The 14,548-nt window shown below is 34.3% G+C and overlaps 1 protein-coding gene across 1 annotated transcript in view; it reads right to left on the bottom strand.

Moving 5' to 3' along the window:
- KIAA1109 (KIAA1109 ortholog) overlaps window positions 1-14,548 on the bottom strand; it is a 198,170-nt gene that overhangs the window by 153,738 nt on the left and 29,884 nt on the right. Inside the window, exons 7-11 of the mRNA XM_040626286.1 lie at window positions 9,621-9,807; window positions 6,686-6,767; window positions 6,121-6,314; window positions 3,750-3,829; window positions 2,022-2,172 (exon numbers count right to left, since the gene is read on the bottom strand). Of these exons, the coding sequence (XP_040482220.1) occupies window positions 2,022-2,172; window positions 3,750-3,829; window positions 6,121-6,314; window positions 6,686-6,767; window positions 9,621-9,807 (694 nt within the window). The remainder of the gene's footprint in view (window positions 1-2,021; window positions 2,173-3,749; window positions 3,830-6,120; window positions 6,315-6,685; window positions 6,768-9,620; window positions 9,808-14,548) is intronic.

Below are 14,548 nucleotides of genomic sequence, written 5' to 3'. Positions count from 1 at the left end.
GGCGCCTAGGTGGTCAGTCGGTTAAACATCTGCCTTTGGCTCAGGGCATGATCCCAGAACCCTGGGATCTAGCCCCGCATCAGGCTCCCTGCTCGGTGGGGAGTCTGCTTACCTTCTCCCTCCCCCCCTTTATTCAAGACTTTATTCAAGTCTTAGAAATGCAAAACTACTGTATGTGTCTGTGTTGAAGCGTTGTTTTAATTTTTTCCTTTCAAATATAATAATGTATAAATGAAACTGTTACTTAATAGGATGTAAAAACCCTCATTTTCAACTATCCCATAGTAAATACAGCATGGCTTACTGTAGGAAAAATTTTACCACAAAAGGAAAATATAAATCCAGTAATTTGAAAAGCATCTGTTTCCTAACCAGAAATTTTAAGCTGTTCACTTTCAAGTCTAATAAATAACCTAATCCAGAACTCAACAAAGTATTGTATTAGCATATTGCAAGAATTTTCAAATGAAACTTACTTATTAATTTATCATACAATTGTTAAATAGCTACGTTTGATGGGGCAGGTATTCCCATATACTAGAGATACAAAGATTAATAGAACATGCTACTTAACAAAGTATATAATTCTTCTAGCAATGCTAGGTACAAAGCACTTTTTAAAACAAGTATAAAAAGAGTCAGTATATCACGTCAGTATCAGCACTCTTCATTAGTCCATCAACAGCCCAATAATATCTGCTTTGGTGAATGATTTGGCTTGAATTTCTCCATTCAAGCTTGTTTATGAGCAGAAAAACTAAACTGACTTTAGACAGTGTCTATTTACATAAAAATCTAGATGTTTCCTCATAATTAGTGGTAAATGTCCCCTTCTTTGCTTAAAATTCTTCAGTACATAGAAATGTGGTCAGAATATATTAAAATAAGAATTACTTCAAAATCAATAGAATGACAAAAAAAAAAAAAAAAAAAACAACCTTTCAGACACTGTCTTTGACCTCCAGTATAAAATCTGTTTCTTAATTACCTACAAATCTCCTAACAACCTGTACAAACTGTAAGACAAATCTCCATTGTCATCATGCATTTGCAGAACTCTTCTTTTGCCTCAAGTATTTGTCTTCCTCTTCCTTCATTGGCTAACTCCTACTTCGGTTTCAAAATTCACCTTACATGTTAACTCTACTAAAAAGCCTTCCCCAATTCTTCTCTTAGTTATGAGAGTTACGTACCTGTTATGGGAAGAATTGTGTCCCCCTAAAAATTTGTATATTGAAGTCCTAACCTTGAGTACCTGAGAATTTGATGTTTGGAGATAGGATCTTTAGAGAGGTAATTAAGTTAAAATGGGGTCGTTAGGGTGGGCCCTAATCCAATATGCCTAGTGTTCTTGTAAGACAAGGAAATGTGAACACAGAGGCCTACAAGACACACAAAAGGGAAGATGATGGGAAGATCAGAGAAAAGATGACCATCTACAAGCCAAGAAGAGAAGTCTTGAATACACCCTTCCTTCACAGCCCTCAGAAGGAACCAAACCTACCAACACCTTGATCACAGAATTCTAACCTCCAGAACCATGAAAAATTTCCATTGAACCACCACAGTCTGTGGTATTTTGTTATGGCAGTCTTAGCAAACTAGTACAGTACCTTTCTAAGTGTTTCATCAAGACTATTTACTTACCTCTACAGCACTTAATAAGATTCTTTTGTTTCTTGTCCCTCACTAAAACTGAACTATGTGTCTTTTGTCTCTGAATCTCCACAGCCAACAATCCCTGGCAAATTCATTGATTAAACACAAAAGAAAAAACAAGAAACAAATAAATATGCTCCTCATTCACCACTTTTCTAATGAATTAGCCCCTCCTTCAGAGTGAACTTGCTTATACTGATTTCTCTACAAACAACTTATAATTTGAATTAAAATGCTAAGTGATATCTTACCCTGCCATAATAAAATAGCTTATAAAAATATTAAGCTACTTTTTAAATAAAATTTGTATCATTATCTTCATACATTAAAAGACTTACTAGAAATATAATTTACTCAAGTACCTTTGCCTATCGGCCCATGGCCCATAGTTGAAATCTGTTCCTTTACCACAAACTATATCCAGTCCCCAACACGGAGGCAAATCTTGTAATTTGCAATCCTCACTGCTCATTTCTCCTTCAATATTTTCTTCTGTTTCTTCTGGAACAAGTCCTATATTGCAGAATATACAATAGAAAGGCACTTACTTAAAATTACTGTTTAAAGATTCCCTAGATTAGGAGTTCTAAAAATGTTTTGCTCTCGGTAATCCTTTACACTCTTAAAAATCACAGAGGATGCACAGTGGGATTTTTTGGTATTATCTCAATCATAATTTACTGTACTAAAAATTGAAATTGAGCAATTTAAAAAATTTTTATTTTTAAAGTAACAACTCATTGCATGTTGATGTAATGAATGGTTAATAAAATCGAACTCATTACATTTAATAAAATTTAATGAAAATATATGAAAAAACTTATAAAAATTACATGAAATTTTAATTCCATTTTTAATGAAAATACTTTTTAATGAAAAATAACCACATTTTCTAAAACAAATTCTAGAAATAAGCGCTGGCATTGTTTTTACTTAAGCAAATCTCTTTAACGTCTAGCTTAATAGAAAATAAGCAAATTCTCCCAGCTGCTTCTGCATTTAATCTGTTGTTTAAGGATGTGAAGAAAACCCAGCCTCAAACAAATAGCTATATAGAAAAGGGAGGAGTATTTTAATAGCTTTTTCAGATAATTTTGGATATTCTTCTCTAACACTATACCAAAATTCAACAAGTGGTAGTTTCTTAAAAGTTAGTTGCAATGTGGAATCTGAAACTCTATACTGAATTTTTCATAGTCTGATACATTAAAATTTGCTGATCTCTCTTACCTTTGAATATATCTTTTACCCACGCATAACTTTGTAACATCATGCATTTGGAAAATATTGGTATGCAGCAGAAGTATATTATGTGTACTTGCCATTTTATCACACTGAATATTAAAAAGTTTATTCAAGGGTCAAGATATGACAAAAACTATTTTTACTGCTTAATCTAAGTTTTTAAAACTGATACTGGCATTTGTTTTACTGTAAATGTGTGGCAGTGAAAAAGACAGTGATTACTAGTATAGTTTGGAACCACTGCCTTAGTTCATGCTAAAGCACCAACACTTTCACCCCCCATTGCTCATGGACCAGCAGTGCAAATGTCAATATGGCGAAAAAGGCAAGTAACGTCCTACTTTTACTCCGAAAATACTCTGACCTCATAAACGCCATGAAAGGCATAAAAAGCCAGAAGTAAGAAAAAAGGGCTAAAAATCCGATGATGAGCTACTTTTATAAAATTCAAGCCACCTGTGAAGCACTCTAACCAGCTAGATTTCAATCCTTAAAACTTCAAGCCTCAAAGGATTTTTTTCTTAAGCTAGCATGAACTACCTTAACTGTCACCACATTCTCTATAGGTTTTCACACCAGGTTACTTGCATTCACAATTTTTGAGGTATACTTCTGAAAATAGAATTGAACAAAAGATTCCTATATTGCTCTTTTGGTCTGAAATAGTAATACTCAATTTTTGATAAATGACACAGACATTTTTTAGGTAGGCACTCTTCAATCCACGTCTATGATTTACTGATGTTTGCTTTATCCTAACTAGGAGACTTAAAATATTATTAAATATCAACATTTCATAGAATAGAAGTGTAGCTATGAAACACACTTTCAAAGACTAATAATACCTGGCTCATCCATGTAGTAGTAGATGTCAACATCATTTGACTGCATCACCACAAACCCTTCTCCCATTAATCTTGGTGGTCTATAAGAAGGAGGGGGGATGGCAAACTAAGTACATCTCCACAATAAAAAATGTTCTGTATTCTAATTATGGTAGTAATAATTGAGAACAAAAAGAGAAAAAAAATCTAAAGAGCAATCAAGTGTAGCATACTGAAAAGGGAAAACAAAACAACTTTTACATAGACAATGAAGTTTTGCATAGCTGTATTCTATATTAGACTAAATAATAAATTGGTACTGAAAAATTTTTAGTCAATATATTAGTTTCAAAAAAAAACGAAAAAAGAAAATTTGCTTTACATTTTTCATTTTAAGTTTTAAATGAGAGAAATCGGTTTAAAGCAAAGTTTAATTAAATACAATGGAAGAACACTGATCACTGGAATAATCATATTCTGCATTTGCAACAAAAACTTAAAAGTAAGCTTAAAATTCAACCATTTTACATTAATACTTGATAACTTAATAAGCAATATTTTATATAACTGCAAAATAAGGTTTAATCTTTCAGAAACATTAAATAAGAAAAATATTAAGTCATTTTTATTTTTAACAATTTTATATTATCTATTTCCAAGAGTATTTAGTTGATCAACTTGAAAAAATTCTGGAATGAATGTTTCTCTATAATCGCTTTCCCACAAACTATTAATCTTTACTTGCTTTGATTCAACAACTTTTCTCTTTTTCATTCATATGCTACATCTTCCTTCTATATCAAAATTAACTTCTCAATCATTAGATAATATATACAAACTCAACAATCTTCTTCTAAATATGTATTAAATGACACAGGTTAATGTCTAATATCATCATTTAATTTCCACACTTACTTTGAAGAGTGAAAAACACAATTTTACATCTTGTTATAAAAATTAATAAGAAAACACCTTTTTATCTTACTCTAGTAAATTTCACAAAGTCCAGATTTATTCAGTATTATAACTTTAACCCATAATATATAGAATGTGTGCACAGCCCACATTCTACAAGATGCTTAGCAAAGTCTGTGATTATGAAGAATGAGATGAGGTAAACCCACAGCCTCCCTGCTACTCACATAGGGAAAACTTCTCCATCATTCTAATGATGGAGAAACCTAATAAGCAAGCTAGCCAAAAGTTGGAACTAAGAAGGAATAATTATGCTTCTCATAACCTCATAAACTTTATACTGCCTGCACACAAAGATAGAAGCTGGGACAGTTTAAAACTGTATTATCCTAACTTCACCAAGATTCAATTTTCAAGTTTAAATTAACTTAAAATGGTATTCCACTATACTGCATTTGTTTTTTGTTTGCTTGTTTTAAAGATTGTATTTATTTATTTGACAGAGAGAGAGAGAGAGCATAAGCAGGGGTAGCGGCAGGCAGAGGGAGAGGGAGAAGCAGACTCCCTGCTGAGCAGAGAGCCTGATGCGGGACTCCATCCCAGGTCTCTGCGATCATGACCTGAGCCGAAGGTAGTCGCTTTAACCGACTGAGCCACCCAGGCACCCCAATATACTGCATTTGTTGAATGTACTATTAATCCATCCCTTCTGGAAATAAAAACCCACCTATAATTTATATTTTCTAATCTACAAACATCAGGGCTTAAATGCCCAAAATAAGTTTCCTAAGTATAGTGAGAAGAAGAAAAGTGTAGAAAAATTATAATCTTATAGGAAAATATTTAAAATTAGAGTTCATCAATGGATAATATCTCCATTTATAATTATAAAGAAAGACTACACTGTAAACTGATTTAATAGAGAAATATACCCAATTATTGCCCAACTTAGAGCAAAAAAAAAAAAAAATAGAGATGCCAAAGATTCTGATATCTATATTAGATATAAAGAAATTGTTATTTTTATGACTTTTTTAATTATTATGTTCAGTCAGCCAACATATAGTATATCATTAGCTTCTGATGTAGTGTTCAACAATTCATTAGCTGCATATAATACCCACTGTTATCGCACCATGTGCCCTCCTTAATACCCATAACCTGGTTACCCCATCCCCCCACCCCCCTCCTTTCTCTAACCCTCAGTTTGTTTCCCGGAGTCCAGAGTCTCTTATGGTTTGTCTCCCTCTCTGATTTCTTCCTGTTGGTCCACAACAGCCAAACTATGGAAGGAGCCAAGATGTCCTTCAACAGATGAATGGATAAAGAAGATGTGGTTCATACATACAATGGAATATTACTCAGCCATCAGAAAGGATGAATACCTACCATGTGCATCAACATGGATGGAACTGGAGTGAATTATGCTAAATGAAATAAGTTAATCAGAAAAAGGCAATTTATAAGACTATCTTACTCGTCATTTTGAAGACCAACATATCTTGGACTAGGAACAAGCATGACTCGAACATTTTCAAGCTTTCCTTTCACAATATGCATGAATTGGTCGAGATGACTAGAAGGTGGTTTTGTAGTATAAGTTAAGAAAGCATCGTCAAAGTTGATACATAGAGTTTGAGGTTGGTAATGATTTCCAAAAGCCAAACGTCCCTAAAAAATAGATAAGAGAAATTATGCTGTAATATACAGACCATATATTTTTCCTCAGTTGACCTAATAACAAACATTTTAAAGCAACAACTAAACAATTCCACTTTAGCACCATACTACCCAAATTACTCCACTGATCAATTTAGACCAGTTTTTAAAGAAATCTATGAACTTGTGAATAAGTAGTCCTTAAGACCTAATAAATGTGTGCTAAGATGGTATTGGTGTTAAAATAATTCTTCCACACTTTTATGAACTTTGGAACCAAAACAACTCTACAAAATCATTTTCTTAAGTGAAAATTTTATTTGCAAAAATAAGAGTTTCTATTATTAACACACCAAACATTAACTATAGCAGAATTTACTTACTGTGCTCACATTGACCTTTATGACTGGAATAAGTGATCTCCATGAAGATGTGGGGTCTTGAGATTCTGTTTTTACTTTAACTCTGAGAAAAATAAAAATAAAAATAGACATATATAAGAAAAGCTTAAATAGCTGAGAATACAGTTGACTTCTTCACAATACACAGTCATACCAGCTGTAACTTTCCAAATACATCTAATGATTGCTACAGTAAACAAAATAATGACAGCATCTAACAGAATACTAATTATCTCTCAAATATCTCTTGGAATGCACTCATATATCAATTTTTAGATTGGCAAGGTATAATAACAAAATTATGTTTTTAGAGTAGTAAGTTTTAATGACAAAAGTATAAATTATGATATGCTGTCATTACATTCACAATGACATTCATTATAATGTGACATTCTATAAGACAACCTAAATTACTAAAATAACAAATGACCAAGGTACAAGTCACACTGATATTTTCTACTGTTTTAAGTACTTTTGACACCTCGGCTGATCCTCTCCTTTCCTTACCCCCATCCCATCACTTTGTGACAGAATAATTTCCTCTCAATAAAATGAAAATGATAGGCCAAGAATAAGAAAAAAGAAATTGGCTACACACAAAGTACACAAAATTTAAGATATGAAAATTTCACAGCAAATCACTAAAGATTTCAGATGAGAACTCAAGGCATATCTTTTCAATAACCCAGTAACTCCTAAATCATATTTCTGAGGCCATCTCCACTTACTAAGGTAGCCCTCAGTGCTTAAAACTAAATTTGAAACTAACCTATCTCCCCTCTAACCTGCTCTTTTTCTAAGATTCCATGAGCATGACCACTAATTAAATTAGAAACTGGATTCATTATTGACTCATCCTTCTTACTCATTCTCCACACCTAATCTATCAACTGTCTTATGGATTCATTTGCCTAAGTACATCTGGAATCCATCTACTTCTCTCCCTTTTTGTTAACCAACCCAATTGATGATCACCTCTTCCCTGAACTGTCACAACATCTTTCTTCCTTCTCAATCTGTATAACTTTTATTTCCTTTTGTCTTATTGCAATAGGTAGTACTTCTAGTACAAAGTTTAAAAGGAGTGGTGTAAGGGGACATCCTTGCTTTGTACCTGATCTTAGTGAGAAAGCTTCTAGTTTCTCACCATTTAGTATATTGTTAACTATAGGGTTTCTGTAGATATTCTTTATCAAATCAAAGAAGTTCTCCTTTATTCCTAGTTTACTGTGAGATTTTAATCATGAGTGAGTGTTGGATTTTGTCAAATACTTATTTTGAATCTACTGATATTATCATTTGGTTTTTCATTTTTAGAGTGTTAACTGATTTTTGAATGTTGAACTAGTCTTGTTTACCTAATAGTTTTTTAAGTAGATGATGAGGACATTTATTCTCAATTAAATATTTCATGGGTATTATGTCCAAGGCACTGTGCTGAGGTATTGGGGATACTGAGAATATGGCAACTGTTCTGTTTTGAGGGTATCTGTACCCTAGAATGGGAATAAGAATAGTTATAATAGGCAATTTTAGTGTAAGGAGTGTTACCTTAGGAAAAAGAATAGAATTCTGTGGGCACACACAGAAGGGTCAGGGAGACCTGAAGGGTGAATGAGTTAGGCAAAGAAGATAAGAGTCTTCCATAGAGAAGAAACATCATATACAACAGAGAAGTTGTTTACTGAGGCTAGAGTGGATTAAGGTGGGAAAGGAAGAAATAAGACTTTCTTTGTTTGCAGATGACACAATCATCTGTGTAGACAATCTGAAAGAACTGACAAAAAACTCCTGGAACCAATAAGTGATTATAACAAGGTTGCAGGATTCAAGATTAATAATACACAAAAGTCAATCACTTTCCTCTACACCAAAAATAAAAAAGTGAAACTTGAAATTAAAACCACAATACCATTTACATTAGCACCACAAAAATGAAATACTTAGATAGAAATTTAGCAATATATATATAGAAGATCTACATAAGGAAAACTATAAAACTGTGATGAAAGGTATCAACCAACCAAATAAATGGAGAGATATTCCATGCCCACTGATACAAAGAGTCAACACAATCAAGATGATAGTTTTTCCTAACTCGATCTATAGATGCAATATAATCCAAACTGAAATCCCTACAAGTTGTTTTGGGAATATTGACAAATTGATTCTAAAGTATATATGGAGAAGCAAAAGACCCAGAATGGCCAACATACCGTTGAAGGAAAACAGCACAGTTAGAGGACTGACACTACCTGACTGCACGACTTACTGTAAAACTACAGTAATCAAAATAGTGCAGTACTGGTGAAAAATAGACACATAACTCAATGTAACAGAAACAATGTAGAGAGCCCAGAAACAAACAAAAGAAAATCATATATTTGTATATGTATCTTAACTATGTATATATGTGTATCTATTTATGTCCATGCACTCAAAAGGAACAAACACAAATACATAACGATAGTTATCAATATGGAGGAAAGTAAGACTAGTAAGCAGAACAAGACTGCTTCTTTTTACATTATATAATTCTGTATTATTTGAATTTTTAAAGGAATTATATAATTTACGTGAATGTAAGTTTTGCTCAAACTACAAAGATTAGGCTGTATTTAGGTGAGTAGCATCAACGATATTCTAATAAAAGTAAATGTTAAATGCTGGGGATTAATAAAATTCAAGAGTGACTATGAGGGGCGCCTGGGTAACACAGCGGTTAAGCGCCTGCCTTCGGCTCAGAGCATGATCCCGGCGTTATGGGATCGAGCCCCACATCAGGCTCTTCAGTTATGAGCCTGCTTCTTCCTCTCCCACTCCCCCTGCTTGTGTTCCCTCTCTCGCTGGCTGTCTCTATCTCTATCAAATAAATAAATAAAATCTTTAAAAAAAAACAAAAAGAGTGACTATGAACCTTTCAATTTTGGACTGGGTTCTTGTTCTTCCGTCTTCCCGTGTTTTATCATCCTCTTTCTTGGGTGGAATTATTGTTGGCTCCAAACCGAACAATTCTTGAAGACGTCCATAAAGATCCGAACGATTATAGACATGAAATTCAAAGTCATTGACTGTGATGTATAATCTGGTTTCTGCCTTTGGATCTAAAGATACCAATTACAAAAAAAAAAAAAGTTTTTAGTCAACTTTTTAAAAACTTCACTCAGTTTTTAGTCAAATCTTTTCTCACAGCTAAAGTAACTCTTTTAAAACATAAATCTATGATAAAAAGAATTTCAAAAACTTAAAAATAATTTATATAATAAATATAACTTACAAATATACAAAATACATATTTTATTTTTTAAAAAATTAAAAAAAATAAAACTACACAATACTAAAACCAAGATCTTAAAAACTGTAGACTTCAAACAATAATCTTCTCAAATGAAAGACATGATTACCTTAAATATAAGTAACAATAGTAATTATTAAATCTGACAACAAAATGATAGATGGGGTACTTGTTTCTATTGAGGAAAAAACCTAAGACAGAGTATCACACGTCAACCAAAGAGCGTCAGAAAAAAGGTACCATAGTGCTTTCTTTAGTGTGTTCTTTTCTTATGTTATACATGGGGGGTTTTTTGAGATGGCTTTTTTTTTTTTTAACCTTTATTCATTTTTCTCCGTATCAAATTCAACTGAAGGACAATTAAAATTAGATATGATCGGGGCGCCTGGGTGGCACAGCGGTTAAGCGTCTGCCTTCGGCTCAGGGCGTGATCCCGGTGTTATGGGATCCAGCCCCACATCAGGCTCTTCCACTATGAGCCTGCTTCTTCCTCTCCCACTCCCCCTGCTTGTGTTCCCTCTCTCGCTGGCTGTCTCTATCTCTGTCGAATAAATAAACAAAATCTTTAAAAAAAAATTAGATATGATCAGTTAGAAGGGGTTATTTTTTTAAAATGGCTATGGAGAACTGTTACTAACTTTCATTATAGTAGCTTACGTTGTGTTTAAATATGAAGTATACACCTCTAGTAATATACCAAATTACACCAAAATTAATTTGTTCTCCAGTTACTAGAAAATAAAAAAGTGTAAGAAATGTCAAACACCCTAAAAATAAATTTTAGTTTAAATGAACAAATGAAAAATACTGTCACTCATACTTCAAAAATAAACCATGGAAAATGAATCAGCAAAATTCACTTTTTATACAGTCTAATACTTTTAGTTCTACTCCAACCTAGGTTTTTTCCTCACCACTTCCTAAGATAATTAAGAAAAGAAAAAGATAAGCCTAATCCTTTAAAAAAAAAAAATGCTTAGGAGCTGTAATTTTTCTGGTATTTTTCAAATAGCTATTGACCTATGTTCCCTCTTATTTCTTCTGATTTATCACAGGTCGAAAAACTAAAACAATCCCCTAAACTATTACAATCAAGCGTTTTGCCCCTTTTTCCTGCTGTAGGTCAAATTCTTAAAATTAAAACAAAAAGAGTAGGAAGCACTGTTTTTTAATACATTTAGAGCATTCTAAGACCTGATAGTAAAATATCATCATCCATTTTTAAGTAAGTTATCAAACTCTTTCACTCATTAGGTTTAAACCTTTCCTCAGTAATCATCCACAACCTCTTCCCAAAACGCCAGGGTCAACTATCCAGAAAATCACTCAAATATTTTCAATCTGATACATTAACAGGTATCTCACACTTGACATTTCCAACCAAACATCTGCTTTTCTCACATGACCAAACTTAATCCACAATATTCCCCATCTTATCAATAGTAAGTCAATCTTTCCAATTACTCAAGCCAAAAAAATTGACTGCTCTCTTTCGTGTCCCAGATAGTATCAGCAAATTCTGTCAGATTTCCTTTCAACATATATCCAAAATCCAACCACTTCTCACTACTCTGGCTAAAGTCACCATCAATTTACACCTGTTTTAGTACAAGAGCCTCCTAACTAGTCTCCATGCTTCTGCCCTTATTCCCCTTATGCAGGTGCTTTACATATCTTTACAAAAACCTAACTGAAATCATATTACTCTCTGTTCCCTAACTTCTTGATAGCTTCCCCTCCCACTCCGATTAACATCAAGGTCCTTTAAGCAACCTATAAAATCCTACAGGATCCATACTCTTCTCTCCAGATCTCTCCAAAAAACTGGTCTCCACTTTGGTAAACCAGGAAATGTTCTTCCCCCAGACATTTACAACTCATTTCCTTAGTTGTTTCATGTTTCTACTGAACTATCCCTGAACAATAAAACCTTTCCTGACTTCCCTATGTAAAACAGCGCCCTCCCCACAAACCAGCACTCCCTATTGTACTGAATCTGCTTTTATCTTCCTCAAGGCCATATTTTCCTCACTCATTCCTCAAGGCTATGTATATTTACTTGCTCATTACCTGAATCCCTCCCAACTTGAATGAAGCAAGATCTGTAGGGAGAGACTTGTTTTATCCACTGTTATATCCCTGGTACCTACAATTCCTAGGACAGAAGGGCTCATTTGTATGAAAGAATAAGAGCACGTTACTACAAATCATACTCCTAAGTAAAACAAAAATATCCACAAACAGATCTTAGAATTTTTGAAAACACTACATGTAGAAGCAGAAGCATAATAACTGGAAAGTGGAATATTTTTCTACCCCCTCATTGATCTATACAGGAATTAATTATTATGCAATTCTTCAAGGTCATAAATAACTCAATCAAAATTTACCTCAAAACTCATTTAGGTCATTTGTTTTCAAATTTACTTACAGAATAGTTTACCATGGTCCCTGAATACAAATGCCCTGATCATTAGGACCATGTTATAAAAGCCAGTGGGTGAGCTGCTGAAGCAGCTATGGGGAAAATTAAGAGTCTGGACTAGCCCCTAATGATGAGGGAATGGAAGGCAAGCTGAGGACAAAGCAGAAGCTGACACCCTGCAACCCTCCAGCCCCCATGGGATGTATGTGACATTCCTCAGGCACTCCTGGCTGCCCTAAAGGGCAAAGAAACAGTTAACCTATAGATACCACAATCCTGCAAGACTTAAGTCTCCCTCAGTTTACAAATGTCTTAGCAGTTTACAAGAACAAAGCTATCAGTAACCTAGCTTCCAGAAGGGAATATATGCAGACACAATGAAATTTTCTTACTACCTACAGCCCATTGAGAAGTCCTTGAAACAGGCACAGTGATATTCCTCTAGGAACTCAGCTGCCTAGATGTTAACACTTTGCTAAGGGCAAAAGGCAGTCCTAGCCTGATCCCCCTCCCCTCCACCAAGATCCTGTAAGTCTACTTTAACACATAAAAATTCCTTTGGAAACTTCCTTTATCTCTAACCTCCCCCCCTCCAAGATACATGTTGGCAATCATCCCCCAAGCATATGGCCCACCGATATACATTTGAAGGGTCTCATAACTCAGGTTTTATTAGACAGTAATAAATGACCTTTTCCCAAAAACAGCTAGCCCCCTTAAGGTCCTGGAAACCTTGCTTCCAAAGTTCCTTAGAGACTTATGCTATCCCTAACCCCCTCCCAACTTGAGGGTATATAATGGGCCATTCCTCACAACCCCAGTGCAGCAGCTCTTTCTGCCCATGGGTCCTTCCCCATGCTTTAATAAACCACCATTTTGCACCAAAGACGCCTCAAGAATTCTATCTTGGCTGTCGGCTCCAGACTCCACCCCACTGAACCTCACCTGTATTCCACAACCTCATCACTAATTGGATCAGCAGTGATGAATAAACAAAAAGTGACTGTATAAAACTGGAAATAGGATTCCTCTCGATTTTATCACTAACTTACTGGACACGCACAACTGATTCTCTTCTTTTAGTATAACTGTTATGATTTGAATGTGGCTACATTAACTTAATGAGGACACCAAGGCACAAAGATAAAGGTATTAATCTCTGAAAATATTTTGACAACACTGACAAACACTAAATACTCGATACTAAAATACTGGAAGATCCCCTCAACAATACCTACCCTATCTTCCCAACCTTTTTTGCATTAATATCTATTTATTGTTGCCTCCCTCACTAGAATGCAAACTCCATTAGAGAACAATTTTTCCTGCTGTGTTTACTATTATATCCTTAAAACAATGCCTGGTACAATAGGAGATGCTCAATAAATATGTTAAATCATTCAGGGGCGCCTGGGTGGCACAGCGGTTAAGCGTCTGCCTTCGGCTCAGGGCGTGATCCCGGCGTTATGGAATTGAGCCCCACATCAGGCTCCTCCGCTATGAGCCTGCTTCTTCCTCTCCCACTCCCCCTGCTTGTGTTCCCTCTCTCGCTGGCTGTCTCTATCTCTGTCAAATAAATAAATAAAATCTTAAAAAAAAAATATGTTAAATCATTCAATAGAAATAATAAGTGGGTTTTTCAAAATAAGATTGAACATGGACATTAAGGAGGGTGCATGATGTAATGAGCATTGGGTGTTACGTAAGACTGATGAATCACTGAACTCTACCTCTGAAACTAATCACATTCCATATGTTAATTAATTGAATTTAAATTAAAAAAAGAAAAACAAAAAACAAAACAAAAATAAATAAATAAGATTGAACAAAATGAGACCACTCTTTTCCTTCCAAAAATCACTTTAGAAAAATAATAGCAAATCCACAAGCATTTTAAAAGCATTTATTGATTTCGTTTTAAAAGAGAAAGATTTAGCTGAATTCACAAAGCATTTTTTTATTTGTTCTGTTGTTCTATTTGTTTCACCTGCATTAATACTACTATTCCAGCCAGCAAGCTATGTGCTTAAACAATAAATCAGAACTCCACACCTGGCTTATGTGGCTGTATTCTCTTCAGGGCCTTTGTCCAGGATCTTTACTGCAAATAATCCCAGCTTTCTGT

This window comes from Ursus maritimus, unplaced genomic scaffold, assembly GCF_017311325.1.
Source record: "Ursus maritimus isolate PB19 unplaced genomic scaffold, ASM1731132v1 scaffold_11, whole genome shotgun sequence".
In the NCBI taxonomy this organism is placed as follows: Eukaryota; Metazoa; Chordata; class Mammalia; order Carnivora; family Ursidae; genus Ursus; species Ursus maritimus.
The sequence above is the reverse complement of the archived record's forward strand: the minus strand, read 5'-3'. Positions and strand labels throughout refer to the sequence as shown.